The following is a 27,291-nucleotide window of genomic DNA, read 5'->3' as shown; positions in this document are numbered from 1 at the left end:
TCTTATTTGGATGTGCTGAGTGCGTCCGGCCAGGAGGATCGACGATCTGGGGCTACTTTGGATTGGAATTATATTGCTGAACATTGGGAGAATTTAACTTCTCTGCATGATGATTCTAGAGATGTGTCACGGCAGGAGGTGATTTATCAGGTTGCTGGAACTGAGGCCTGCTCCAGGTTGGTTGATGCATTTTCATGCCCGGAGCACGAGGACCACCAGCTGCGTGAACAGGTTTTGTTAAAGCAACACAAGCATCTGGATGAGCCAGTTAGCTCATTCCGGGAGGATGTTGCTTGTGGTATTGACTTAAGGAAGACCTCAAATGGTCTAATTATTGCTCATTTAAATGTTAGGAGCATACTTCCAAAGATCTCTGAGATAAGACTGTTATGTTCTCAGCTTAATTTGTCGGTACTACAACATTTTATTTCCTAAGAGTAAGCCCATTTTAGTTGGGTCACTTTAAGTGCAGAAGACAAAATATTATGGTCATAATACAATATCGGTGAGATCGATGAAATATTATTTATTTATTAGTTATTTTGTGACTTACTGGTAAAAGTTGATTGGTCTTGTGTATTGAATCGTAAAGATGTTGATAAAGCTTGGGTGGGTTTGAGGAAGTATTTAGTAAGGTACTAGACAGGGTAGCTCCGTTTAAGAATGTAAGAATTTAACAGCGATCAAGAACCTTGGATTAATGATGATGATATATTACAGAGGATTAAATTAAGGAATGATAGTTTTAAAAAGTTTAAAAATGATTTGGAAGTTAGGAGTTTTGAGATATATAAATTAAGAAGAAACGAAGTTAGGGATTTGATAAGAGAAGCAAAAATAAATTATTTTAAAAATAAGATAAATGAAAATCGACGTGAGCCAAAAAAGCTATGGGGTGTGCTAAAGAATTTAGGTTATTCAAAAGGAAAAGTCTCTAAATATCAACCTAAAGGTGGGGGAGGTTTTAATTTCTAATCCAAAGGAGGTTGCTGAAACTTTTAATCATTATTTCATATCATTAGCTAATAAATGATATAACCAACTTCCAGAGAGGCCTGATTTTTACAACAAGACACAAGTGAAATATTTTTATGGGAAGCGTGGAATTATTCAAGATTCTTTTAAGTTGAAACCAGTAACTGAAAGTGAGGTTTTTAAATGTTTATATTAAATAAAAACAAATAAAGCTTCTGGGATTGATAATATTCCTGCAAATTTTCTTAGGGACTCCGCTAGAGTAATTGTTCCGTATGTATCATATATCTTAAATTTATCAGTTGAACAAGGAATAATACCAAAGAGTTTAAGAGTGCTAGAGTTATACCACTATATAAGAAGGTTGTAAGTTAAATATATAATTACAGGCCTGTCTCTGTTTTGGGTGCAATGTCTAAGATATTGGAAAGAGTTGTCTATGACTAAATTGGAAAATATATTAGTAAAAACAATATTTTATATGATTTACAGTCTGGTTTAAGGGAGTTACATTTAACTGAGACTTGTATATTATATATGACTGATAAAATAAGGAAAGCGGTTGACAATGCTGGTAAATTCTGTGGAATGGTTATGTTGGACCTACAGAAAGCATTTTTACTGTACAACAATTTTACTGTACAAGTTACAGGGTAGACATTAAAGGTATTTTGTCTAGTTCTTTATTTATTAACTCTGGAGTTCCTCAAGGGAGTATTTTATGTCCCTTATTTTTTCTTTTATATATAAATGATCTTAAAGCAGCATGCTCAGAGGAACTTATTCTGTATGCAGATGATGCAGCGGTTTTAATATCTCATCAGGATAAGGGGGTCATTGAAGAAAAGATGACTTTGCAGCTAGAGGTGATGTCTAAATGGTTTTTAGATAATAAACTATCCCTACATGCAGGAAAGACTGAGGCCATTCTTTTTGCATCTAAAATGAAATTAAATAAGGATGATACCTTTTTAATTAAGATAAATGGTAAGGCCATAGAGGTAAAATCTGCAGTAAACTATTTGGGCTGTTTAATAGATAATAAATTAACGGGTGATTTGATGGCTAGAAAGGCATTTATAAAAATATGTGGTAAAATTAAGTTTTTAGCGAGGCAAGCCGGTTTATTAGACATTCACTCTTTAAAATTATTAGCAGGTGCCTTGATTCAACCTCATTTTGATTATGCTTCCTCCTTTTGGTATAATGGTTTTCCCAAGTTTTGAAGAATAAATTGCAAAAGGCTCAAAATAAATTAGTTCGGATAATTTTAAAAGTACATTCTAGTGCGCATTTACAAAGTTTAAGGAGTTGGGGATATTGACTGTGGAAAAAAGGGTGGTATTTTTTAAAATGGGTCTGACACATAGGATTGTCAATAATGTGGTTCCAAATTATTTAGAAAATTATTTTTATATGGTGAGTCAGCAGCATTCATATAAAACTAGGGGTAGGGATTTTAATATTTGTCCATGCAAATTATTTTTTATATACTAGTGCTATAGCATGGAATAAATTACCAGTTTCAATAAAGGGAGTAAAAGATTTTTTAGTTTTAAAAGAATGGTAATGGTTTGGTGAGGGTAGTTAGTGTGTTTTGTGGAGATTTTATTGTAAATTGTGTCATTTAGTGGGATGTTTATTGTCAGTTGTGATTTGTATTTTTGGTGAATTATCTCTACTATATTGTTAAAAAGTAGACTTTTATTGATGTGATAAATTATGATTAGGAGATACTGTTTGTTCTGTCTATTCTGCACGTACACATAACCTTTATATTAACATTGAGGGCCGCAATGGAAACAAGCCAAGGGCTTTATTGTGTTTTTATCCTCGACAGTTTTTTCTAAAGTGTATGGAATACTTGTATTTTGTACAATTTTATAAACTTGTCAAATAAATTTCAATTCAATTCAACAAACTGACACAACTTTTATATATTTTTCAGAGAAAATCAACCTGCAGTTGGCTTTCTTATAGTTGACTTGGCATTTTAAGCTGGGATTGGAGAAAATATTTTAACATCATAAAATAAGCATCCTCATTTACATAATTGAAAGCCACATGTTTATAAAAACGAGTGTACAACATGGCCAAAGCATCTAATTAAATACAGGAACTTCAAACCCGCTTTAAACCTCTTCCCTCTTTTTATTTTGAACCTCATAGGAAGTGAGTCCACACCTCCTTCTGCAAATCGGACGTCCCCGGCCAATAAGTTTGAGGGAATTCAGCAGCAGCCAAGGTGCAGCATCGCACTCACATTCAGACAAACCTGCTTGATATAGAAAACCTGCTATTTTTTTTCTTTTTTTAATGGAAATTTTATAAATGTAATATAGGGTATTGAAGGAAAAAAAAAAAAAGAATTTATTATTTTCATGTTACCAATCATGAAGATTTTTCTAGTCTGTTATAGAGATAATAGTGACATGCCCTTCTTGATTTCAGCACTACTTCTATGAACACAAAAGCAGCATTTGGCCCACGAGTTCTTCCCAAATTACCTCAAAAAGGTACATTTCACATGACATAAACTGCAAGTGATTTATTTATATTTCTAATTTTGAACTTTATACTGACCTACACATCTTTCAGTGGCACTACGAAAGATCGACACAATCCACCACCCCTCAGTGGACAAGTCCAGTCCTGATGTGCTGCAGAAACCCCCACAGGCCCAGGACACTCCTCCCACTAGAGCTTCAGATACAATAACTAGACCCACTGAGCCGCCACCTAAAATCCCACAACCCGCAGAACGCTCCCAGCCTGTGGAGGTGCCGCAGAAACCACATATCTCAGACCTTCCCCCCAAACCACTGCTATCTGATCTGCCCCCAAAACCACAACTGTCAGATTTACCTCCCAAACCTCAGCTTTCCGACCTGCCCCCGAAACCTCAGCTTAAGGATCTTCCCCCTAAGCCGCAGCTCTCTGACCTCCCATCCAAGCCTACAATGTCTTCAGCAGCTGAGACCACACAGAGGCAAACAGCACAGGAGGAAACGAGTCCAAAGCCCCAGCTGACAGAGGTGCAGTCATCCAGTCAGCAGGAGGAGCTCTCTCCAAGACAGGCCAGTGAGGACACTAATGGTGCGCCTGCAGGAGCTTTGGAGATGCCAGTCCCGATGCCACGGAAAATAAACACAGTGGTGAGTGGAAGACCTTTTAAAAAGCATCATATATCTACTGTTGCTCGAAAGGTTTTAGTTTTACAACCAATTCATTTTTGTCCTCATTTTAAAGGGATAATTCACCCCAAAATTAAAATTTTGTCATTAATTACTCACCCTCATGTCATTCCAAATCCATAAGACCTTTGTTCATCTTTGGAAAACAAATTAAGATATTTTTGATGAAATCCAAGAGCTTTCTGACCCTCCATAGAAAGCATGCAACTGACACGTTCAAGGCCCAGAAAAGCAGTAAGGACTAGGGGTGTAACGGTATGCAAAAATTACGGTTCAGTACGTACCTCGGTTTTAAAGTCACGGTTCGGTTCATTTTCGGTACAGTAAGGGAAAGAAATGTAAACATTCAACTGCAGGTTGTTTACTACTATAAATTTTTTTAACAATTTGTTTACACTTTTTTAAAACACTTTTTAATAATATAATAAAATAAAATACTCTCAGTCTCAAACCAATATCACATAATAAAATATAATGAAAAATATAAATAAATAACTATGATTACAGTGCAGCATTACCAATCCCAGCTTCTAGGCCTGCTCATATTTTATATATATATATATATATATATATATATATATATATATATATATATATATATATATATATATATATGTGCGTGTGTGTGTGTGTGTATATATATATATATATATATATATATATATATATGTGTGCGTGTGTGTGTGTTTGTATATATATGTATGTTATATATATATATATATATATATATATATATATATATATATATATATATATATATATATATATATATATATAACTTTTTTTTTACACCCCTAGTAAGGACATTGTTAATAGTCCATGTGACATCAGTGGTTCAATCATAATTTTATGAAGCTACGAGAATACCTTTTGGGCGCAAAGAAAACAAAAATAATGACTTTATTCAACTATTTCTTCTCTTCCGTGTCAGTCTTGATGCACGTTCATGAGAGTACCATTTTTGGGTGAACTATCCCTTTAACAACTTAAATCTATTTTATTGGTGTAAAACTAAACATCTTACATAATAATTTTGCTTCAATTAAAATCATGAGTTTATATATTTTCTTAGTTTATATTCCTTACTGTTTGAGAGAAGTACATTTTTTGAAAGAAATTGAGATTTTAAATTGAGATTTTACTTAGCAGAGAAACATTAATTTGCTTAAAAAAATGACAGAAGGGACTTTAATAATATTACATAAGTAGTATGTATATATATTGTTCTTTTAAGCTTTCTATTCATCAAAGAATCCTGTAATACATGGTTTCCACAAAAATATTAAGCAGCTTTTTTTAGCATTAATATTACAAAGAAATGTTTCTTAATCTCAAATTAGCATATTATAATGGTTTCTGAAGGATCGTGTGACACTCAACCATGTAGTGATGATTATAAAATAAATATATCAAATAAATATGAAAATAGATTTTAGAATATATCAAACTAGAAAACAGTTATTTTAAATGATACTAGTTCACATTGTCCTGTTTTTGCTGTAGGTTTCATTTAATGAATGCATCTTTGGTGATCATGAGAGACTTATTTCAGAAACAAAACAGAAAATAAAAATTATCCCACCCCAAAATGTTGATCAGTAATGCTTACTGGGAAAAGATCAACAGGTGTAACACTAATACCTGGAGATCCTCTTTGTGCAGGGCAAGAACAAAGTAAGGCGTGTGAAAACCATCTATGATTGCCAAGCGGATAATGACGATGAGTTGACTTTTGCGGAGGGGGAGGTTATCATTGTTACAGGAGAGGAAGACCAGGAGTGGTGGGTAAGTAGATCTGCGCAGTGCACTTGCGTTTTAGGACAGACTTACATGCAGATCACATTCATCAACCTTCCTTTTTACAGATCGGGCACATAGAGGGGGAGCCTGAACGGAAAGGGGCCTTCCCAATGTCCTTCGTGCACATTCTGTCAGACTGACAGCGTAAAAGCGGCAGCCGAGAGGCTTTCTAACTAGCACAAGCTCTGCTCTCTCTGGCCTCACACTGGACTGTGGGCATTGCCTCTGTACATAGCTGCTGAAACCCAAACGGTCTCCAAGCAAACGAAACATGAAGTATCAAACCCATGCTCCCTTAAACCTCAAGGGTGAAATGTGTAAACTATGTGTTGTTCATAAACTGTGTTATCCTGCCTATCAGTATTATCGTAGCCATGGCAGCCCAGCATGCCAAACTGGGTTTGCAGTAGCTATACTTGGAAATCTAGCACTTAACATGTATGCTGTAACTTTGTGTATGTGTACACATATAGAATTATATGTATGTCCATTTTAAGTGTGTCTTTGTACATACATATGCACAGATGTAAGTGTATATTTATGTACGTATGTAAAATGTACAAGTGTGCAAATGTGTTAACCCTGCTTGCTTATGGAGCCAGAGTGACTCTAGACATCTTAGTGTACTGTTTTAAAAGAAAAAAAGATCATCTCTTGAATTTTTTTTTTTCTTGAAGGCGTAAACGATGAGCAAGAATACTTCAATGCTATACCGGTGTTGAAATTCCCAGCATAGTGGGATTCTGGTCAGGGATCAAAACCAAAACGCAAAGGTTTGAACATCTCATCTGCTTTACATGAACCATTAAGATATGCATTCACTCGGTTTGCATCACTCACGAAAAAAAAAAAGACAGAAATCATCTTTATCCTGAATGCCTCAGTGATTCAGAGACCAATTCACAGCCCTAGAAAATTGCTGGTGCAATGCTACCACTTTCTACCAGTATGTTCGTATGGTGACTGTATGCGAGGACGTTACCACACATTACCACACATAACCGCTAATAATTTAAGAATGAACCACTGAAGAGCTCATATCGGTCAAACATTTCAGTGTCTCTTGTGGTTGCGGCCTTGGTTGCATCTGTGGGGCCGCTTCATTCCTTCCCCATTATCATTTAATGCCAAATCTGACAAAACCAATGCCTCAGCTCTGGGAAAGTGTCCTTGTCGATATTCTTTTATTAGATCATACAACAGCGTACCTTATCCCTTCGGCCTCTGGTTATCAGTCATAATCATGCATAATTGATAAAGCTTCACTCGCACATGGATCTGACTGGTCAAACGTTGTTGGCTTTGTATAAAAATGGATATATGTTGAGCAGAACACAATCTGTTAAAGGTTGCTTAGAAGGAGTTTTGTTGTATGCTTACAGTGACTGTGGAATGTGATTTCTTTCATTTACATTGAAACAAGCTGCAAGGGGACCCGGCAGTGAGTGACTGACTCGGTATGACTCAGAATGAACGAACTCTGCCTCTTTTCTCGTTACCCTATCAGGGAGACCAGCATTCACTCTTGGTTTTTAACTATTATTGTATTAACAAAAGAAGATGTATTAATGAATGCCACCTGTACTATATTTGATGATGATAGTATTTGACATTTATAGGGCTAAAGTGTTTCAGCATGGAGAGGGATGCAACCTTCAAGTGTACTTTACTTTGGGTTTTGTTTCTCTGTTTTAGGTCATGTTACGATTAAATAATAATATCTAAGGAATAAATTACAGGAATTCAGCACAAAGAACGTCTCTGCTCCATGAACAAGACAAAACAACTTCAAGACTGTGCCATTCCTGGACTGTTTTGTTTAGAGCCCACTGTTGGACCACGTCTATCTGTTTAGATGTTCAATCCAGCACAACTCCAGATCATGGATTCCTGTGTTGCTAATAATTGTAGCATAATAAAGTCTGGAAACGGTCAAAAGGACAACTTCACATTTAAGTGAATAAACTGGATTCAGTCCTAATGTTAAATTTAGGCTGAATTTTGGCACTCTCTCTCTCACCTGTTTTTTTCTGTGTTTGCTGCACTGTAAGTTCAGTCAGGAAGAAAATCAAACTTGGCTATCAAGTCTTCGAATCTTAAAATAAAGACTATGGTGAAACCATGTAGTCTGTATGCTGTTTATTTATTTAGATATTCTTCAGGCTGGGTTATTTGACATTTAAAATTAATTTTCTGAATTCTGGCTCATCAATACTAATTGTAAAACAGATTTTTTTCATGAATTTCATATACATTTTTAACATTGATAACATCAATAATTTGTTCATATTTTTTAAAATAATTTTTTATATTAAAATTATTTATTTTCATGCCGTAAATCAGCCTCTATTAAATTTTTCAGTATTTTGTGTATTATTTTAATGTAATTATTAATACGTATTATTGTTTTTTAAATGTGAATATAAAATTATATATCTTTTATATTGGATTTCTTCAAATATTTAAAATCTTCTTTTTTTAAGTCACCATGTCAGAAAGTAAGGTTAGTCACCGAGCTTAGAAATTGAGAATGACCCATAAAGCACAACTTCACCTGTTGTATCAGCTCCACTACCGTGCAAAAGAACTAGCCTATGCATATTTTAATTCCACAAACGTTGCTTCGGTGATAAAGTTAGCGTTGTTTGCGCTTTTCAGCGTGCAATTAGCATACCTGAGCTCAAAAACATAAGTGAAAGCGAAGTCATCCAAAACAGATAGAGAACGCTAACATGCATAGTAAAACTAGTCGGCTTCCTTTCTCGAAATCAGTTCCTTTTATAGATGTAGGCAGAGCTTGTTCAACACTCCCCCGGTCGAGTCGAGCTCAACCTGCGCGTCAAACGCAACACTTCTGATTGGCCAATCCGGAAAATGTAGACACACTTCACAATGATCCGCTGAGCAGGGTGTACTTCAGCGTTTCCCTATATTTACTTTTCACTCAATTAACTGGAAATTAAGGTAAGAATCATGGATTAAGATAAAATACCATTCAAATAAGCAACCTGACACCTGGCGCGAGAGTATGTTTGTTTCCTTAAGCATGCAGGTGAGGAGAGACTATAAAGACGACTTGAGTGTAAAACGACTGAAACTAAACTAAAAGAAAGCTCAGTGATAAATTATATTCAAGTTTAAGGATTTTAAATAGATAATAATTAATCTTTACTTCACAACGTTTGTATGAAAACAAGGCGTTTGATCACATTTCACTTGACTTGGATGTTTGTTGTCATTGTAATGGACGGTGATTACAGATACATAGTTTTGGCGTTATATGTTTGTTTATGCATACACTTGTCTTATGGGTAGCCTGTTTTTCTGCTGCTGAGCAGAAAAAAAAGTGAATTTGATTATAAAAACCGAGACTATTCTCATGAACAAAAGCAATGGTGCGAGTTTTCAGACTTCCTCTGTGTTCAAATAGATCATGCCACTTCCTGATTTTGTTTATTCAAAACACGCATTTCATAGCACAGCAAGTTCCTACATTTTCGCATCATCATACAGCTACAGGTTCAAATCTAGATTATTCGATGTAAATAACCATTTATTTTGACATGTCTAATGGCTGTTTATTTAAATAAATATTAATCATTTTAACATTTAAAATGTTCATGACACAACTGAGCGGTTAATTTGAAGTAACCGCAGGGTTATCCCTCTTAGGCCATTTTATTTTCATAACTTTACATGCCTTTTCTAGTTATTTAAGATTTCGGTTTTTATTTAATTAATTTATTAATTTATTTTGTGGCTTTTGATTCAGGCTGATTCACTAATGAAACTTGCAGACCACTTTGTGAACCGTTTTAATCGATTGTTTGAAGTTTACTCCTCACAATCTATGAAATAATGGAGTAATAGGCCAATAATAATTTGAAACCCTCTTCTTTTTTATGAATATTTGGTAACTTGTGTGTTTAATGTGGTGTTTTCATAAAATACTAAAGTGTGTTCTCTCTCAAGTAAGAAACACATAGTATTAAAAAAAAGTTTAAGTGGGAAAAATAGTGGGCAGTCTCTTTATTATAGAACTGATCATAACTATAATATATATATTTTCTAAATATGTTTATGACTTAAGAATTCCATGATGTTTGCATGAAGTAATTCTTATTTTCGGAGTCTAATTTTAAATTCCTTTATATTTACTTGTTTGCATGGTCATGGTAACCATAGAAATCCACAGCCTATATGAAACTACAATCTGCATGCAAGCAAATAACTTTTTTGTTTGTTGTTCATTAGCTCATTTATATCATGTCATTGTCCTCCTCCTCCGCAGGACTGCAAGACTGTCTGTTGTGTGCAAGGCCACAGGTTTTAATTAAAGCATGAACTATAAATATTGTCCCGGCATCCTTCATTATGACCTCCAGACCAGTGGTCAGCAGTAAAACACCAAGACGTGCACATGTTGACTCTGCAGACTAGCTTATGGTGGATATTACTCTTTTTGTGTAATTTACAAGACTTTATTAAGGAAGGAAAGCACAAAGGAAATTTGTGCTCTGCATTTAACCCATCCAAGTGCACACACACACACACACACACACACACACCTACAGCAGTGAGTATTGATCAAACATACAAACACACCATGAAGTTCGTGAACTTGGACGGGTTAAATGGAGAGCACCGTGACCTTCGGTTTCCAAGTCCGACTCTCTATCCATTAGGCCACGACTGCCCCAATTATAAACTACACTTCATATATCAGGATGATATTTTATATGTATTAATTGTATTTATGTATGTATTTAAACTTATATTATGTGCTATATAAAATGAGAATGTATCACAAAAAAATTGTAGTGTTTATTGTAATTATGGTCATTATTACGCAAAAGTTCATATTGATGGACGCAAATAAATATAAAGCAGTTTTAGTTGTTTTTCCTGACAGTAGATTGTAAAAACACCTGCCCAGCTCGAAGATGCAGATCCATGGCATCTGCTCTGTTGTGTGCTGTGTGCTGGGAGATGTCAGGTTGTGATTGTGTTTCGGGGTTAAGCGGAGCATTCCTGTACTGCAGGGTTCGTCTAGTGGCTCTTTACATGCCCTTAAGGCATGTGTGACTAACTGAAGCAGTACGCCCTTCACACGGTTTTTAACTACATTTTTATGCAGAGGTCTATATTGTCTTAAATATAAAATTTTTGAATGCATGTAGAAGCTTTATAAAAGATGTTTAACAAAAAAGCATTTAAGAAGACTTTATTATTGTATTATTGAGTGTGTGCATTTTGAGATTGGTGACTGAATAAATATTTTAAAAAGTGAGCTTATACTACTGTATATTGTTTTCAGTTTGGGAAGTGTTGTTTTGAAGGAGGTAACCCTTTTAAGTGTGGGTTCAACTTCCTGGTTATGCTTTGTGGTAGGACAGGCTCGCTTTTATCAGTCTTCACAGTCAAACAAATCGACAGAAAGTTGACACCTTATTGTGGTTAGATGCTCTTTAAAAACTCTCGAGCACTATTCTTTACTGCTAGCTCGAGGACTGCCCAAGATACTGTACATTCATATGGGCAGTTTACTTGCATCTCTGCTTTAAGATACACAGTAAGTCAAGTGGTGCAAAAAGGGTATTCAGACTCTGTCTAAGAACACACAGCATGTTTTTTTTTCTACAGTACTTGTGCAAAAAAGCAGAGGAGAGAACAGAAACACCTGTGCTGTCATGCCAGAGGAAGCATGTTTGTACAGGCCCGAACGCTGCAGCTCACATTAGGTTTCTCTTGTGTTCCTGCCTGTGACATTCTTCCATGCGGCTTGTTTTTTTTCTTTGGAAGAGCTATAGAGAAGTGAATCCGGCATTTCAGTAGCATGCATTGCAGAAGTTATGTTCGTGAGTGCAGGAATGCATTTATGAGAGAGGAAACAAGCTCGTGATGGTGTGTTTTATAGAAGGTTTTTATTTTTAAAAAGTTGGTTTGCTCAGTTTGGTTTTTGCACAGTGTTTTCTGTTGGTTTCAAAATCATGCTTTTGTTTCGCATTTCACTTTAAAATTGATAAGTTGCTGTGTAAATGTGTGTTTATAATTCATTTAAATAGCTTTTAACCCTTGTGTGTCGATAAAAAAATAAATAAAAAAAAACCTTTACAGATTTTTCTTAGTCAAAAAATTTAAATAAAAAAGTTATAAAGGTTTAAGTTTATGAAAAGGATTTATATATTTATATAAAATATATATTTGATAAAACATGTTGAACACAAAAATTGCTAGAAATTCAAAGCCATAAATCTTAACGAGTTGTGTTCCAAATTTGAGGTCGATATCTTAAAAAATGAGCTTTTAGTAAGATTTTGATTTGGGTGCAGTACCAAATTTTTCCATAAGATTCCAGCAAAGCTCCGCTGGGATACACGGTGGGATTTGTGATTGGCAGTACAGTATCAATTCTCTCTATCAGTCTTTACATTACTTTGTAGAAAATGGCACTGTCTGGTATTTTTTCCTTTTTTTTACTTAATTTTTTTATTTTGATTTTTGAAGCCCTGCCAACAGAATGAAAGCCTCTTAACAAAGAACATTTTTGAATTAATGTTAAAAATGGCAGTTTTAAAGGGTTCTTTATAAGGACATTTTAGTCCTTAAGGTCCTTACAGGAAATATTTTGTGTACCTAGTGTAAAATAAATGTATTAAAGGAAATTAGGTTAAAATATTAACACCCCGGCAAAATAAAAAAATAAACTGAAAAGGAGAAAAAAAAATTAATAAGGGTTAAACAGGCATTTTGTTAAAAAAAAAAAAAAAAAAGTTATAAAGGTCGCCAGTCTTGCATTGAGATTGTCGTCATGCAATCAACTTCATGCAGTAAACTTGCCTTCCGCTTAGTTCAGGAGGAAGTACTGGGCCCATAAACAGCATAACTGAATAGCAAGCAAATCTTCTGACTGGTCTGAGGAGAGAGGATGAATATCTGTATCAAACATTGAACACGAACCTTCTGACCTGGAGTTGGCAAGGGATTGCCTGTCCCCATTGGGTTTAATGATAAATGCAATCTATAAATCTAGATGAACTATGGCACGCAACTGAGGGCTCAAAGTGTAAGTGCAAAAAATAACACATGAAATTCTAAACTGTTAGCCAGATGGCACTTGGTGATGCTTTTGGTGTAAACTAGAGGTGTCAACCATTAGTATTTCTGCATCTGATTCTCTGCCCTAAAAAGGCAGTAAAGCACTAAAAGATGTTGAAATCATTTATTTATTTATTGTTCGTTTGTGATGGGCTTGGTTATAGCCATGGCTTTTTTATTTGTATGAAATGTATTTGATAAAAATAACATTGACATGGTCCATATAATGCCAAAAAGATGCAAAAAAAAAAAAAGTTAGTTTTTATGTTAGACACCTTAAAATGTTAAGTTGTATTAAGTGACAATTTATATTACAATTAAGTTATCTCACAAATTTCAATCTGGAAAATACTAAATGTTAAGATGTGATAGATAATTACAACAATAATTATTTGAAACTGTGAAAAAATAATTGAAAGCGTTATGTTCTATAAACATTTAAAATTCAAGGTTTTTTAAACTTCTTTCAAGACAAGGCTTTAGGCCAGCATTAAAAGTTTTGACATGTTGCTTTTGAAATGTCAAATTCTAAGAAATGCACTGCGATTTTTATGTTAATTCTACTTTCTTACAATCAGTTGCAGTTTGCATCTTGATTGATTGCAAATTCAACTGAAGTTCAGGAATGAATGTAGAATTTGCAGTGCATTCTCAACTGAATTCTGAATGGTGCACAACTCTGATCTGAAGTCGGCAAGGCAAGGGTTAAAACCTAGCCTCTGATGTCCACCAGGTGGCAATAAAACCCTTCAGTTCCCAGTGTCTGCACACAGATACTGTAACCTTCCTGTTATGAAGTAGATATGAAACCGTTTTTCTGTAGCTTTTTCAAGGTCGTGTCAGCTTGACACATTGTATCTTGATCTAAAAAGTATCATATCATCTTTAAAGTATCGTGTGTAAGATCATTCTAAGCTTTACATTTAAAGGTCATCACGAGTCTGGTTAGAAGTGTAAATTTCAGTGTTGGGTCATTAACACCTCTGTGTGCTTTAGGGAGAAGATGGCAAGGATGTTGCGTGTGCATCTCTTCTAGCTTGTGGGCAGATGGATTCAGTGTCTCTCACATCCATTGTCACGCAGGGGCGGATTACAGTTTGTGGGGATGTGGGGTTCATTTTTAGGTTTATGTAAAGTTCAGCTGTGTTGGTTAATCAGAGACTGCAGATCTGAGTAACATTGTCTGCTCTGAAGCAGTATGGGAAATCACAGAAAGATCACTAGAAATATTGTCATAACAATTCTTTCATAGCAGACTAGGGCTGCACGTTCTCAAGTTTTTCATTAACCGTTAACCGAGGCCCTTAGCGGTTAATACTCGGTTAACCATAGTGTGCCATAGTAACCATAACCATAGTAATTTCCGGACATTGGCCGAAAAAAAAAGGAATGTCCGACAAAATTTAATCTCTCCGGTCAAATTGTCCTATTAAAACTGCCTAATAATGCCGCCCATTAACACAATCTGAATTTGAGAATAAGCCTAAAATGTATAACGAGCAGACTCCGCGGCCGCCTCGCTAAGGCTATGACTATGTTTGACACGTACAATATTTGAAAATCGTTAATTATTTATTTATTCATTTAAATTACATTTATATCTGAATTTATGTCAATCTATAGACTTTCAAATATCAAAATGTCATGAATTAATATGTATTTTTGTACAAAATGACATATAAACATATTTTCCTATTATACTTTGCCTGGAAACGCTTATAACAAGGCGTCGGTTCTATTTCTAGCATGCACGCGTCGAGCCGCGCCTGAGCCGCGCGTCTCACGCAGGCAGTCGGCAAGCTCTAACCTGTTAACATGGGAACCGAATTAAAAACAGACACGCCACGCAGCTGAGATGCTTTCGCCACGCATCCAGTGTGTCCTGACCGGCCTAATGATGCCCGGGTGTTGGCTGTTGAGATTACAACAACGAGGTTGTACTTGAAGTATATCTAAGCACTGTATTGCAATACTTGCATTTTGCCCCGTCACTCGTATTAGCCCGCTTCATATTAGAAAAATGACTTCTTCTTGTGGACATTACAAATGTCTGGGAGCGCTCTGGCGGTCTCTGGTGGTGCAAAAATGTATTACAACTAAATTCAATGCACGCCATTGACGTCACTTAACCGAGCAAAATGTTTCACTCGGTTACACAATTTTTAACGGTTAATCGGTTAACCGGTTAACCATGGACACCCCTATAGCAGACACATTCTTAACAGTATTTTTGATTAAATGCAATTGTCCTGGGGTATTTATAGGGTCTAAATGAAGGGTGCAGATGTCAGAATCTCTGTCATGCGGTGCAGGAAGTAGTGAGCGCTCTGTCTGTCCGACTCATGCCTGAAGCTCCTCTGCCCTGTCACAGCTGGCCGGCCCACATACTTGTGTCTGTCTCTCGCTTTCCCTCCCGAATCCTGATGGTAGAAAATCAAGCTCTGATTTGGGTTGACATTTAATTTAGTAAAATCAGAGTGAGAGTGCTTTTCTTAACATTATTAACTACATTCAAGATATTTGTGTTAAATTAACGTTATTTTTCTATATAACGTATATATATATATATATATATATATATATATATATATATATATATATATATATATATATATATATTTATTTATTTATTTATTTATATATATTAGTATATATAATAATATATGTATTAGTTGATATTAGAAATCTTAAGAAAACATAATTCATCATTTATTGCCATTTCAGTATTTGTGTTATTGAAATGTATATGTGTAGTAAAAATAACAGCCTTTTTTATTTCTTAATCTTGTTAAAATTAACAACAAATTAGTAATATTTTTACTATATTTATATAATCAATATTATTATAATTAATATATGTAATCATATATAAATGTGTATTACATTTATTATCACCACAATAAGTGTTTGCTTGATTAATTTCATTTTTAATGAAAGAGACATGGCTGTGTGTGTGTGTGTGTGTGTGTGTGTGATGATTAGCCTGGGGGAACCTGCACAAATCTGTCCATGTCTTGCTGTTCTGGGGTTAATGTTAACCCGTGGTGACGTGGCATCGCTGGAATCTGGGTCAGGAGGAGCGCTGCCGCAGACCGCCTCACTGCAGAGTAGAGCCTACAGCCACGTGACTCTGTCGTCTGAAGCGGAAAAGGGTGGAGTTGTGTTCTTCTCTGGTTGGGTGGTAGTAGTAGTAGTGGAGGCGAAAGCACGTGCAGGCACATGCTGTCAAACGCTGGTGCACAAGTACTGCAGTGGGGAGGAAACGGCCCTCTGCATTCACACCCAGCATCTAAAACAGCACCACAGTTATTAACAGATCAGATGAGGACACATTCTGCTAATAGTAACCGGGCTTCAGTCATGCTCACTGAGATCATTTCCTATCTTACATTTAGAAGTATGCATTTTTTTTTTTTTGGACATTTTCTTCTCTTTGTACTATTTGCCTCATGAACAGTTACAGTCCTTTAGTCTTTATGAACACTGCAATTAATTTTTTATCATCAAAATAAATTATGGTTACAGTGAGATTTCATTTATAAAATTTGTTTATTATTTATTATATATTTATAATTTATCAAGCAAAAATAAGAACAGGTTTTGTAATACATAATAAATCAATAGTATTATATTTATTAATTTATTAAATATTAGTTTTAGAATGATGAATACATGCATTTATTTATGTCTTTAAAAAAAATATCAAATTGATTGGTCACACTTTATTTTAAGGTCCAGTTCTCTGTGTTGGTTTCCTATTAACTACAACTTATTTGCTTCATATAATATTCATAACCGTTTATCATTTATAATGTCATTATCATCACGGTGTTAGTCTTACCAATTTAATTTATTAATTGTATTTGATAATATTTAAAAGCTTTGCATCTGCCTTAAACAAACATCCTTAAAATCACTTGATACTTGACCTTGAGTTACTTTTTGCTTTAATAATTTGTCTTTCTATAATTTGAATGTATATTTTGTAGAGCTGGAGATAAAATGAGATTTGTAAACATTCAAGAAAGCTTGTGAGGTTTACCCTGTCAAACCCTTTTGAGTTTAAATTTTAAATGAGTTTTTGAGTCCCACGTCTCTTTTCCTTGTGCCGCACTCATGATTAATTTATTCAAGTTCTTTTAAGTCCTGTCTAGTACTCCTGTGCTCCGCTCCTATTGGCTGCCGGCACATTTTGGGTTGAAAAATATCCATGGAAACAGCGGAATGATCTGTCTCACGCCTTAGCCAATAAGATTGCAGGGTGTGTATGCCGTAGTCAAATGAGCAGCCTCATTTTAGGGTACCATCCCCCCGAATCTGAGGGGTGTAAAGCTGACAGGGGGCTTAAGACAGATCAAGACAGCAGTGCTTATTTAGTCCCCTCGGTTCTTAAATCCTGAATGCCATGAGAACATGAGTACGCCCAGATATAAAGACAACACCCCCGCTCACTGCAGGATGAACTGTAGGTCAGTGAGACACTGTAGAGACACATTTACCTACTTTCAAGGCTGTTTGTTTAGAGGAGAAACAAAGTCCTTCAAAGGAAGGAAGAATGTTTCTCTTCAGCTTGAACACAAAAGCCTGACCTTGGGCTTTGAGTGTGCTGTCATGCTGTTTAACTCTGGGGTCCGTCTGTTCTCTTGAGGATTTTTGTGATGTTATTTAATCTGTTGTAGGTAGTGACTCTCTGTGGGAGCTCTGAGCTCTGAGCTGATGAATAAGAATGAGCGAGTGCTCTTTTCAAGGAACATATGATTCTTACAATGATTTAGCCCTCAGCCAAAAGGGAGTGTCAGGTTTGAACTGTAAGTCTTTGACTGCTAGAGGGCGACATGATCCTGGTTGCTGCAGTCCTACTGCATTCTCAGCAGCATGTGTGCTTTCTCCTGCAGGCACACTGGCTGCGTGTTCAGGAGGCTAATGCTGCAGCATGCGGGTCTCCCCTGATTTTCGGCACTGCCCCGAGCAGATGTTGTCTGCCACGCTCATACGTGTGGCCAGATGTTGCTGTCGTGAGCACAGGTGTCACAGTTCTTGATGCGAACTGAGTCAACCTGAATGTGTTCTTGTATGGGCAAATCAAATGGTGTTTACACCTTCACTGACTTTCAGAGTGTGGCAAATCGCATGCAAAAATCATCATTCATAAAGTAGTTTGCATCTCTTTATCTTTTTATTTTGTGTTTTAGGTCTCTTGACAGATCGGGATGGGGAATCTGATCAAGGTTCTCACACGAGACATTGACAACAACGGAGGGAACTTTTTCCTGGACTTTGAAAGTAAGTTAATAAACAATCACTACCTGTATTATCTGATGTTGTGGGCTAAGAGAAACTATATTAAATTATATAGTATATAATATTATAATAATATGATTAATTACTGTCAAATATTACTTATTACTGCATATATAATTAATAATATTATTATCATTATAATTACTGTTACCAGTTGCTGTTGTATTGATCATAATAATCATATTTATTATAAATAAAATTAATGTTAATATAAATAAAATAATATAAATATCAATAATATTACTTATGCAGTAAATAATTAGTATTATGATTATAATATTATACTAATACAATTTAGCAATATTAATATTAATAAATAAAGTAATATTTATTTTATAAATAATAATTATCATAATATATATTAGAATGTCAAATAAATGTTTTTACTATTATTATATTTTAATGTTTTATAAATCACATTGATAATTTTGAGTATGACTAATATAACTAATAACTTTTAATGACTATAACCATATATAATTAATCAATAGTATTAATTTTTATAATGATAACAGCAATAATAATAATAAAAATGATTATTGTTATTATTTAATAAGCTTTTATTATTTATAACTCAATGTTTTTATTTGATTTAACTTGCATCTAATTAGTGGCAATGGTTGAAATGGCAGTTCTTCTAATATATATATATATATATATATATATATATATATATATATATATATATATAAAAACATAATTTCAAAAATAATGTATAACCAAAAATGTAACTATATGGATACAAATATTTAAGCAATAACACTCCACCTCGAATCCAAGCAAAGACCTGAACTGCAGCAGCACATCTAAGACTGAGCTGATTTCTCCTCTGCAGATGCCAAGCCCACAGAAGCTGAGAGGAGAGTTTGGGAGGAGGTCAATGAGGTGCTGACCGAGGCTATGAGTGTGTTACAGGATCTGCAGGGATATAGTGGAGCAGGTGAAGCCATCAGGCAGGCGAGTACATCCATGATGCACTTCAGGGTCTTCACACATCAGCCTGGGCTTGATGTTACTTTGCATGACAAGCTCTCATTATTTCTGTTTGTAAATAATGTTGTGTTTAAGAATGTCATGTTGTCTCCTCAGGCCATACAGCATCCCAATGATGAGCATGTGCAAGAGAGCGCGTGGGCCGCTGTGGTCCCACTGGTCGGCAAACTAAAGAAGTTTTATGAGTTCTCACTAAAACTGGGTATGTTGTTTTTCTCTTTCGCTTTAATGTCCATAGCACACAACACTATGAATAATAACATGCATGGCATAGGTGATGAATGAGAGGACATTTTTAATGATCTACTCTCCCACACTTCCTCACAGGGATATATGGCTATATGATATACACTGACCCATTTACCATATACTGTAGTATTAGCATCTGCTCTGGACTGTGTTTTGATTTTCAGAGATGTAAAAAATATAAGAACTCAAGCCTAAAGTTAAATCACAGCTACATGACTTTGCATAACGTATTTTGAAAATGTTCTTGGGAAGTTGTATTTCTGTTCTGATTCAGTGCGTGCTCCTAGGGAACAAGCCATAAACCGAGCAGCAGTGCGTCATAATTAGATTAGCATGCTCTCTGGGCAAGGCCAGTTTCATTCACCACATCCAGCAAAAACAGCACACCCCAGATTTACTGTACCTTAATGATAAATTCATTATCCTCAAAATCATTACATTTTCTGGAACAGACAGAACCATTCAGAAGTTTGGAGTCTGTAAGATTTTATCTTATCATTTTGTCTTTTTTAAAAGAAGTCTCTTATGCTCACCAAAGCACGTTTTCATAAAAAATACAATAAAAACAGTAATATTGTGAAAAACTATTACAGTTAAAAAATGACTTTTTTCAGCAGTCGTTTTTCAGTGTCACATGATCCTTCTGAAGTCATTCTAATATGCTGATTGAAAATACCTGATACTGTACATCCTTAAAACAGTATTTATTTGAAATTACAATTTCGCAACATTAAAAATGTCACTGTCAAAGTCAAAAGTTTACGGTCACTTTTGATGAATTTAATGCATTTTAGCTGAATAAAATTGTAATGTCTTTAAAAAAAAAAAAATCTTACTGACCCCAAACTAATGGTAGCGTATGTTAGCTGTACTCTACACATGAAGCTCAACTGATGTAGCATGATTCTGACAGTGGCAAGCTTCTGAGTTTGACATGAATATTGATAAAACATAAAAATCTGACAGCTGAGTACATGTGGCGTGGATGCTACTGTAGAAAGCATATGGAAAATTCTACTATTATATTATCATCCAGTAAAATCCAAAGATTGATACTGTACTTGGTGCAGCAATGTGAAATGCCATGTTAACGCATTTGTTCTGCTCTCTGCTGTCTATGCAGAAATATTTTGTGTCTTATAATCTTGTCTGTGATTTGCTCTGTGAAAAATGCGGTTGTTTTTACTTTTCATGCTCTCTGTCTGCGCTTGTAAGTCTGGGGGTTTGAGTCATTCAGATGAAGGGCTTGATGTTGAGAAATAGGTCATGACCTAATTAAACATGACATGGCCCTTAATCACACATCAACACCAGCCAATGGCAGCACTCTCTGGAGGAGAGGATCTGGTGAAACATCTCTGTCAAACACACAGCTGTGTTCCTCAAGCACCCACTCTGCCTTATTTGTGATAAAAGAGTAGAGTTGTTCCGATTCCGATACTAGTATCGGAAATATCTCCGATACCACAACAAATTCTGGCATCGGCATCGGCGAGTACATGAACCCATATACCGATCCGATACCATTTTCTTAAAAAAGACCTAGTTATGACCGCAAGCTTTGCCTAACCGCTGCACGGTTCTTCTTCGCTGCTCAAAATGCATTGAAAACACAGGAAGTTGTGCTGTGTTGCCACAAGCAACCCCTGTTTAGAGCAGCGAAGAAGAAATGAAAACGCGTTAGCAGCCCTTATCTATATATGACTGGATCACTCATCACATTCTAAACTGCCAAAAGACAGTGAAGCCGCTACTATATTATAGATCAGTGGTTAGCAGTATGTCTCTGTAGTACCGGTAGTTACAGACTCTCGAGTATATTCAGTACCGGCAACTGCGTTCAGTCGCTTCCGTGTAAGTCAAAACGCAGGGCTCCAGACAGTAGCCGAATATATACTAGTGTCTGTGAATATTAAACTGCAAAATACTATTTAAATATTACTCCCGCAAAATCTACATCTCTGTGGGTGACTGGCACAGATGCGCGAGAGCTCGCTGTTTTGTAGTCTCTGCTGTGTGTCATGAGGACACGAACGCATAAACCGTCACTTCATGAGAATTTACCGTTTCATTTGAGAATACTGTCATATCATAAACACAGACACTCAAAGATCTTCATGGCAGCCCATTAAAATAAATGTTTGGTTTACATGAGTAAATTGACAATATATAAAGCTACTGTTGTAGCCTACAGTAATAATAATACATCTCTATAATAATAATAATTATGCCTAGATGGTTGCTTGTTTTTTACTTGTTTTTTACTTGTTAGAGATTATCTGATTAATAGATCTTTTTTTATATTCCTAGACTTATTTGTTGCAGTTTTTTTATACAGTTATATTGTAAAACTTAAATACCTTTTTTAGTTTGCGGTGTTAGATTTTTGGCTGCATTTGAAGTTCTTTTTTGCATAAGAAAATAAATAATACTGTCAAATTCATGTTAGATAATAAAAATACTGTAATAAATACAGTAGTTCACCATGTATTTGTTCATGTTTTATTGAGGGATCTGTCTGAAGCACACCATAAAAAAATTCTAGCAATTTACACAGGGCTAGTAGTATATACAGCTGTATATACAGATATACACCCAGGTATCGGATCAGTACTCGGTATCGGCCGATACCCTGAGCCCAGGTATCGGAATCGGTATCGGGAAGAGAAAAAGGGTATCGGAACATCTCTATAAAAGAGCGACCCGAACCCATTATTATCCCCAGTTTCTTCTGTGTGTTGTGTAGAAGACGCTCTGCAGGGCCTGTTGGAGTTTCTCACCAGCTCGCGCTGCAGCCCAACTCAACATCTGGAGCAGGAGCAGGCGCTGGCACGGCAGTTCGCTGAGATTTTGCATTTCACGCTGCTCTTCGATGAGCTGAAGGTAACCAGGCAACCTCAGGTCGCACCCATTCTGCACATGTCTAATCTTTCTGCTTCAAGATCGGCAAAATCAACAATTAGGCAGAATGAGAGGATGTGGAGCAGAAGTGTTGTTAGTGGGACTCCCGCATCCTGTCTGTAATCTCAGACCTCCAAAAATCTGTAATTAACTCATCTGGCCATTAAAAATCTGGAAATTATATTCATACTGGCAGTGGTTATGCAATTTCTTTTTAAACCGCAGGGGAAGGTATAAATACACTTTCCGTCTACCTATTTTTATGCACATTTTTGGGATATCACACAAAAAAATTTGCAAAAACATTTTTCTTTTTTATTACAAAAATTCTGAAAAAAAAAAAAATGTGTGTAGACTCTATCATGGGAACATGTTTTCCTAAATGTGCATAAAAAGGTCATGTAACTTTGGACAATGGGACGGCGTAACTGTACTAACCAGCAGACTGTTCTCATTACACAGCATCTGAAATGTTGTTTTGGTCTGTTGTCAAAGTGGTTTGGTATAACAAGCGTCCAGAACTGCGCTCCCAAACAGAAGGCATCCGCCTCTAATAATGAGATAAAGCATGAACGTGTTTATTACGTTATGTCTGTGCGCTCTGAGGCTATGTAATTTATTAAATATGGAAAAAGATCCACAGTGGCTTCTCCTATTGCAGCAAATTACCTTGTTCTTAGTCATATTTGTTGCCAGTTCGTCATGAAGTGATGATTTTGTTCTCTTCGTCTTGCTGGATGGAATTCTCAATTCATGCTTTATTCGCAAATGTTTTATCCAATATTCCAATTTTGCGCAAAAATGAAATTCACAGTTTTGGATTGAAACATAGCTACTGTAATAATAACAGTTTTCAGATCCAATTATATCCTTTTACATTATGATTTAAAGTAGAATCATACATTATTAACACATTTATTCTCACTATTCCAGAATATTATTATAAGTCGATTCTCCATATTCTGTAGCTTATAGAATATAAACACTGGACATTACAAGACTAAACTTATCTGTTACTGTATATTTATTTTATGAAATCCTTTAAGAAACATGCTGCATTGCAGCACACATTATGCACTGATTTTGGACTCAGAAAAAGCTAAAAATGAACATTTAATAAATTTTTACACTGATTTCCCCCAGCCACGCATAACCAAAAATTACATCTAGGCTAAGTGATATAATTTTGTTTAAAAACAGCAAAAAATTCACTAATAGATGACCGTTTTCATTATGTACATCTATAACATGCAATTAGAAAATAGATTGGGTGAATTTTCATTTCATGACAACTTAAAAAATGTTAAAGCTTATCCTACAGTGAAGCTGCTTGGTTCTGAAACTGATAGCAGCCACTGTATCACACATAATGCAATTGCTATAGAGCATGTGATATGATAGAATTTATTGGTAAGCCATTTTGTATCGTATTAGTTAACTTAATTAGCTTTGTAGCGATTCAGCTAATTTGCTGAACTAATGGAACACAAAGTCCAGTTGCCACCAATTAGTCAAATTAATGGAAAACTAAGTGCACTTGCTTTCAAAGGTGCCATACAGAATCTGTTATTGTCTAGATAACTGCACTCATGAAGTCTGTCACAAAACCCAGCGGTGGATGAAATGGCCATATGCTCTTTTCATTTTCTAGCTGCTCACTCAAATTCATACATTCCAACTAAAATGAAAAATGCATGAATGCCGTGTTTACATGTTTTCCATTCCCATATTCAGCAGAAATGCAATTTTCAGCTTCCAGTTCTGCATTTAAATGCTCACCTCTCTGTCTTCCAGATGACCAACCCGGCCATCCAGAATGACTTCAGCTATTACAGAAGGACCCTGAGCCGCATGCGTATCACCAACCAAACAGTGAGTAAACCTGCTCCGTATGGAAATGTGGCTCATCATCAGATAGCCTATGCTTTAGTAATACCCTGTTCCCCCGTGAAAAAGGGGTTAATATGAGCTCTTCGGTTCTCTAATGGTCTGGATCATTAGGTGGCAGAGCAGCACGAGATCCTGAGTCAGGGAAACATGAGATATCGCACCCATTCATCCTCTCCATCTTTTCCTGCTATTTATTTCGTACGTCTCCCTCCCACTTTTATCTTTTAGCTGACACAGAGCTGTAGTGCGTTCGGTTGACGTCGAGTCGGTAACGCGTGCTAACGACTTCAGGCTCATTAGCGTGTGCTGCATCATCAGGGAGCGGCTCAGCAGGGGTTGACACCGAGGATCGTTGACCTTGCCTCGCCAATTAAAAGCACTATCCGTGAGGAATAATTACGACAGCCGCTTTCATCTCATGAAACATAAGCTCGGCTGTGGAAGAGCACGTATTAGGAATTCTGGACATGTCTGCAGTCTGTGGATTAAAGCAGGATTTACATTCGTTTTTTAGCATAGAGTAATGAATGAAATGTTTCAAGTCAGCTAAAATGCATTTTCAGCGCACCAGAATGCCCAATTTTTCTACATCCATTTCCATGATTAACTACTTAAGTAAAGCTGACCAAGGAAAAGTGCATCTGTAACCTCCAAAAAGCCCAACGCCTTAACTCACCCCTTTAGTCTAAGCCTTCAAAAGTATGGATTTTTTTCACATTTAGATACTGAAGAAGAAAAAAAACATGCGTGTTCTTTCTACAGGCAGAAGAGCATAATGAGGTTGACAACGAACTGGCCAATCGCATGTCTCTCTTCTACGCCAATGCCACGCCCATGCTGAAAACCTTAAGTGATGCCACAACTAAATTTGTATCAAAGGTAGGTGGTTGTTAAATTCTGCTGTATTTTGATTATAGCAGTGCTATCACAACTCAAACCACTCAAATGGGTGTTAAATAAATGATGTCCAGATGCTCACGAATAAATTCTACCTAATTAGTCTCAGAAAATACATTGGCAACTCATCTATATAAAAATCTTTCTCTTTTGTTTCACTTCCAAAACACTGTTTTCTCATTCCAAACCATTGTAAATAACACATTTTGCTCTCTCTCTCTCTCTGATCAGCATGCAGAACTGCCCGTAGAGAACACAACAGATTGTCTGAGTACGATGGCAAGCGTGTGTAAAGTCATGTTAGAGACACCGTAAGTTACATGTTTGTGTTTAATCACTGGCCTTTTGTTTCTTCTGTAGCAGGCTGTAGCTTTGTAATTCACCCCGTGTGTGTGTGTGTGTGTGTGTATTGATCAGGGAGTACCGCACTCGTTTTGCCAGTGAGGACACAGTGTTATTCTGTCTGCGTGTGATGGTGGGGGTGATCATCTTATACGACTATGTCCATCCAGCTGGAGCTTTCGTAAAATCCTCCAAAATCGATGTATGCCTTATTCTGCTTTCTTATCCTTTTACTAAAAGTTGTTTTATTGAAATGTATTCCTTTCATTACATTTAATATGCTGTTTAGCCGATGCATTATTTTAAACAGATTTTATATTTATAGTTTAATTAGGGTTCAATTGAACACATTGTTGAAATACATGCAAAATAGTTTTTAACACTAAATGAATTTGCTAATGTGTCTTATTACAAAGCAAATACAAAACCTAATAAAAAATAAAATGATGTAATATTCTGGTCTGTCTTTGTATGAAACAGATGAAAGGATGTATTAAGGTTCTGCGGTTTCAGCCGCCCAACAGTGTGGAGGGGCTTCTCAATGCCCTCAGGTCTGTGAGCTTTACTGGACTCTTACAGTATTGATAGAAATCCATATAAGACTTTGATTCTGCCAGAAACCCTTGCAGTATGTATTCAACATTTTCTCTTGACTCTCACAGGTACACAACAAAACATTTGAACGATGAGACTACCTCCAAGCAAATCAAAAACATGTTACAAGCTTGACCGTGTCTGCCAAAAGTATTTCCTCTCGAATACATTGGACGAGACGCTTCAGCAGTTTTAGTAATACAATGAGACTAGCCATGTATCATGTGGCAGCTACTGTTGTCAGTCTGTTTTTACTGTTGTAGTTTTGTTTTTTACATCTTATCCTGTTTGACTTAGTCGCGTGTGGCCTTTAGATTTCAAAGATGCTTCTTTGTTGTGTGGCGTCCAACAAAGATGAGCTTCGTTCATTCCCTTCCCGTGTTTTCTACAGTTTACTGAGTGCCCAGGCAGAGGACCACAAATAATGTATTGCTTTTTTTTTTTTTTTTTTTTTTTAAATAACATAATTTACTGTGATTTTTATTAACATGACTCTTTTGAACTGAATAAAGCTATTTTAACCAAGAGGACTATGAATGGATGACAGCTCTTACAGGAAGGGCTTCTTTGAAACAGGCCATTGAAATCACCATGTACTCTCACAACTTTACTATGTACAAAATAATTAGTTCTAAACCCACATCCTTTCATTTAACAGAGTTCAGGATTATTCATATCCCCTGACAGCGTCTACTCCAGCGCGTCATCGTATAAAGTCCATTCAAGGCTGTATTCCTGTTCTTTTGCTGGAAATAAACAAACATGTGGTTGAAATTTAGCCCTGCTGTAAGTTAGCATCTCTTCAACTCTCCCCCAGCAAAACCAAAACCAGAATGTTCAGAAATTCCAGGCTGTCCATTGGATGGTCAGCTGACTGGTGGATTAGTCAGGAGAATGAGCTTCCCACATCATCCAGCCCAGGAAGTGGGAGTTCGTTCTACAGAAGTATGAGCAACACATTTCCAGCTCTTACACAGTATTTGATCGCGGCCCCAGTGGGAACGTGCGCCATCTGCACGGGACACCCCTCCCAGTTTGTATTACCATCCTATCTGCA

At 36.0% G+C, this 27,291-nt stretch overlaps 2 protein-coding genes across 3 annotated transcripts in view; both read left to right on the top strand.

Annotated features, from left to right (window-relative positions):
* Positions 1-8,091, top strand: part of LOC127950708 (arf-GAP with SH3 domain, ANK repeat and PH domain-containing protein 1) — a 49,061-nt gene extending 40,970 nt beyond the window's left edge. For both annotated transcript variants that reach the window (XM_052547897.1, XM_052547898.1), the window contains 5 exons: positions 3,145-3,220; positions 3,427-3,491; positions 3,574-4,130; positions 5,832-5,954; positions 6,035-8,091. In XM_052547897.1, the coding sequence (XP_052403857.1) occupies positions 3,145-3,220; positions 3,427-3,491; positions 3,574-4,130; positions 5,832-5,954; positions 6,035-6,109 (896 nt within the window). In that variant the 3' untranslated portion in view covers positions 6,110-8,091. The remainder of the gene's footprint in view (positions 1-3,144; positions 3,221-3,426; positions 3,492-3,573; positions 4,131-5,831; positions 5,955-6,034) is intronic.
* Positions 8,092-8,766: 675 nt separating this feature from the next.
* Positions 8,767-26,759, top strand: LOC127950716 (CYFIP-related Rac1 interactor B-like). Its single transcript, XM_052547927.1, has 11 exons — positions 8,767-8,933; positions 18,260-18,350; positions 19,204-19,325; positions 19,458-19,563; positions 22,357-22,493; positions 24,306-24,383; positions 25,164-25,280; positions 25,530-25,609; positions 25,716-25,842; positions 26,121-26,191; positions 26,303-26,759. Exons 2-11 carry the CDS (start codon positions 18,278-18,280, stop codon positions 26,367-26,369), a joined length of 978 nt encoding a protein of 325 aa, XP_052403887.1. The 5' UTR covers positions 8,767-8,933; positions 18,260-18,277; the 3' UTR covers positions 26,370-26,759.
* The last annotated feature ends 532 nt before the right edge of the window (positions 26,760-27,291 follow it).

Source organism: Carassius gibelio, chromosome B2 (assembly GCF_023724105.1).
Source record: "Carassius gibelio isolate Cgi1373 ecotype wild population from Czech Republic chromosome B2, carGib1.2-hapl.c, whole genome shotgun sequence".
Lineage (NCBI taxonomy): Eukaryota > Metazoa > Chordata > Actinopteri > Cypriniformes > Cyprinidae > Carassius > Carassius gibelio.
The sequence above is the reverse complement of the archived record's forward strand: the minus strand, read 5'-3'. Positions and strand labels throughout refer to the sequence as shown.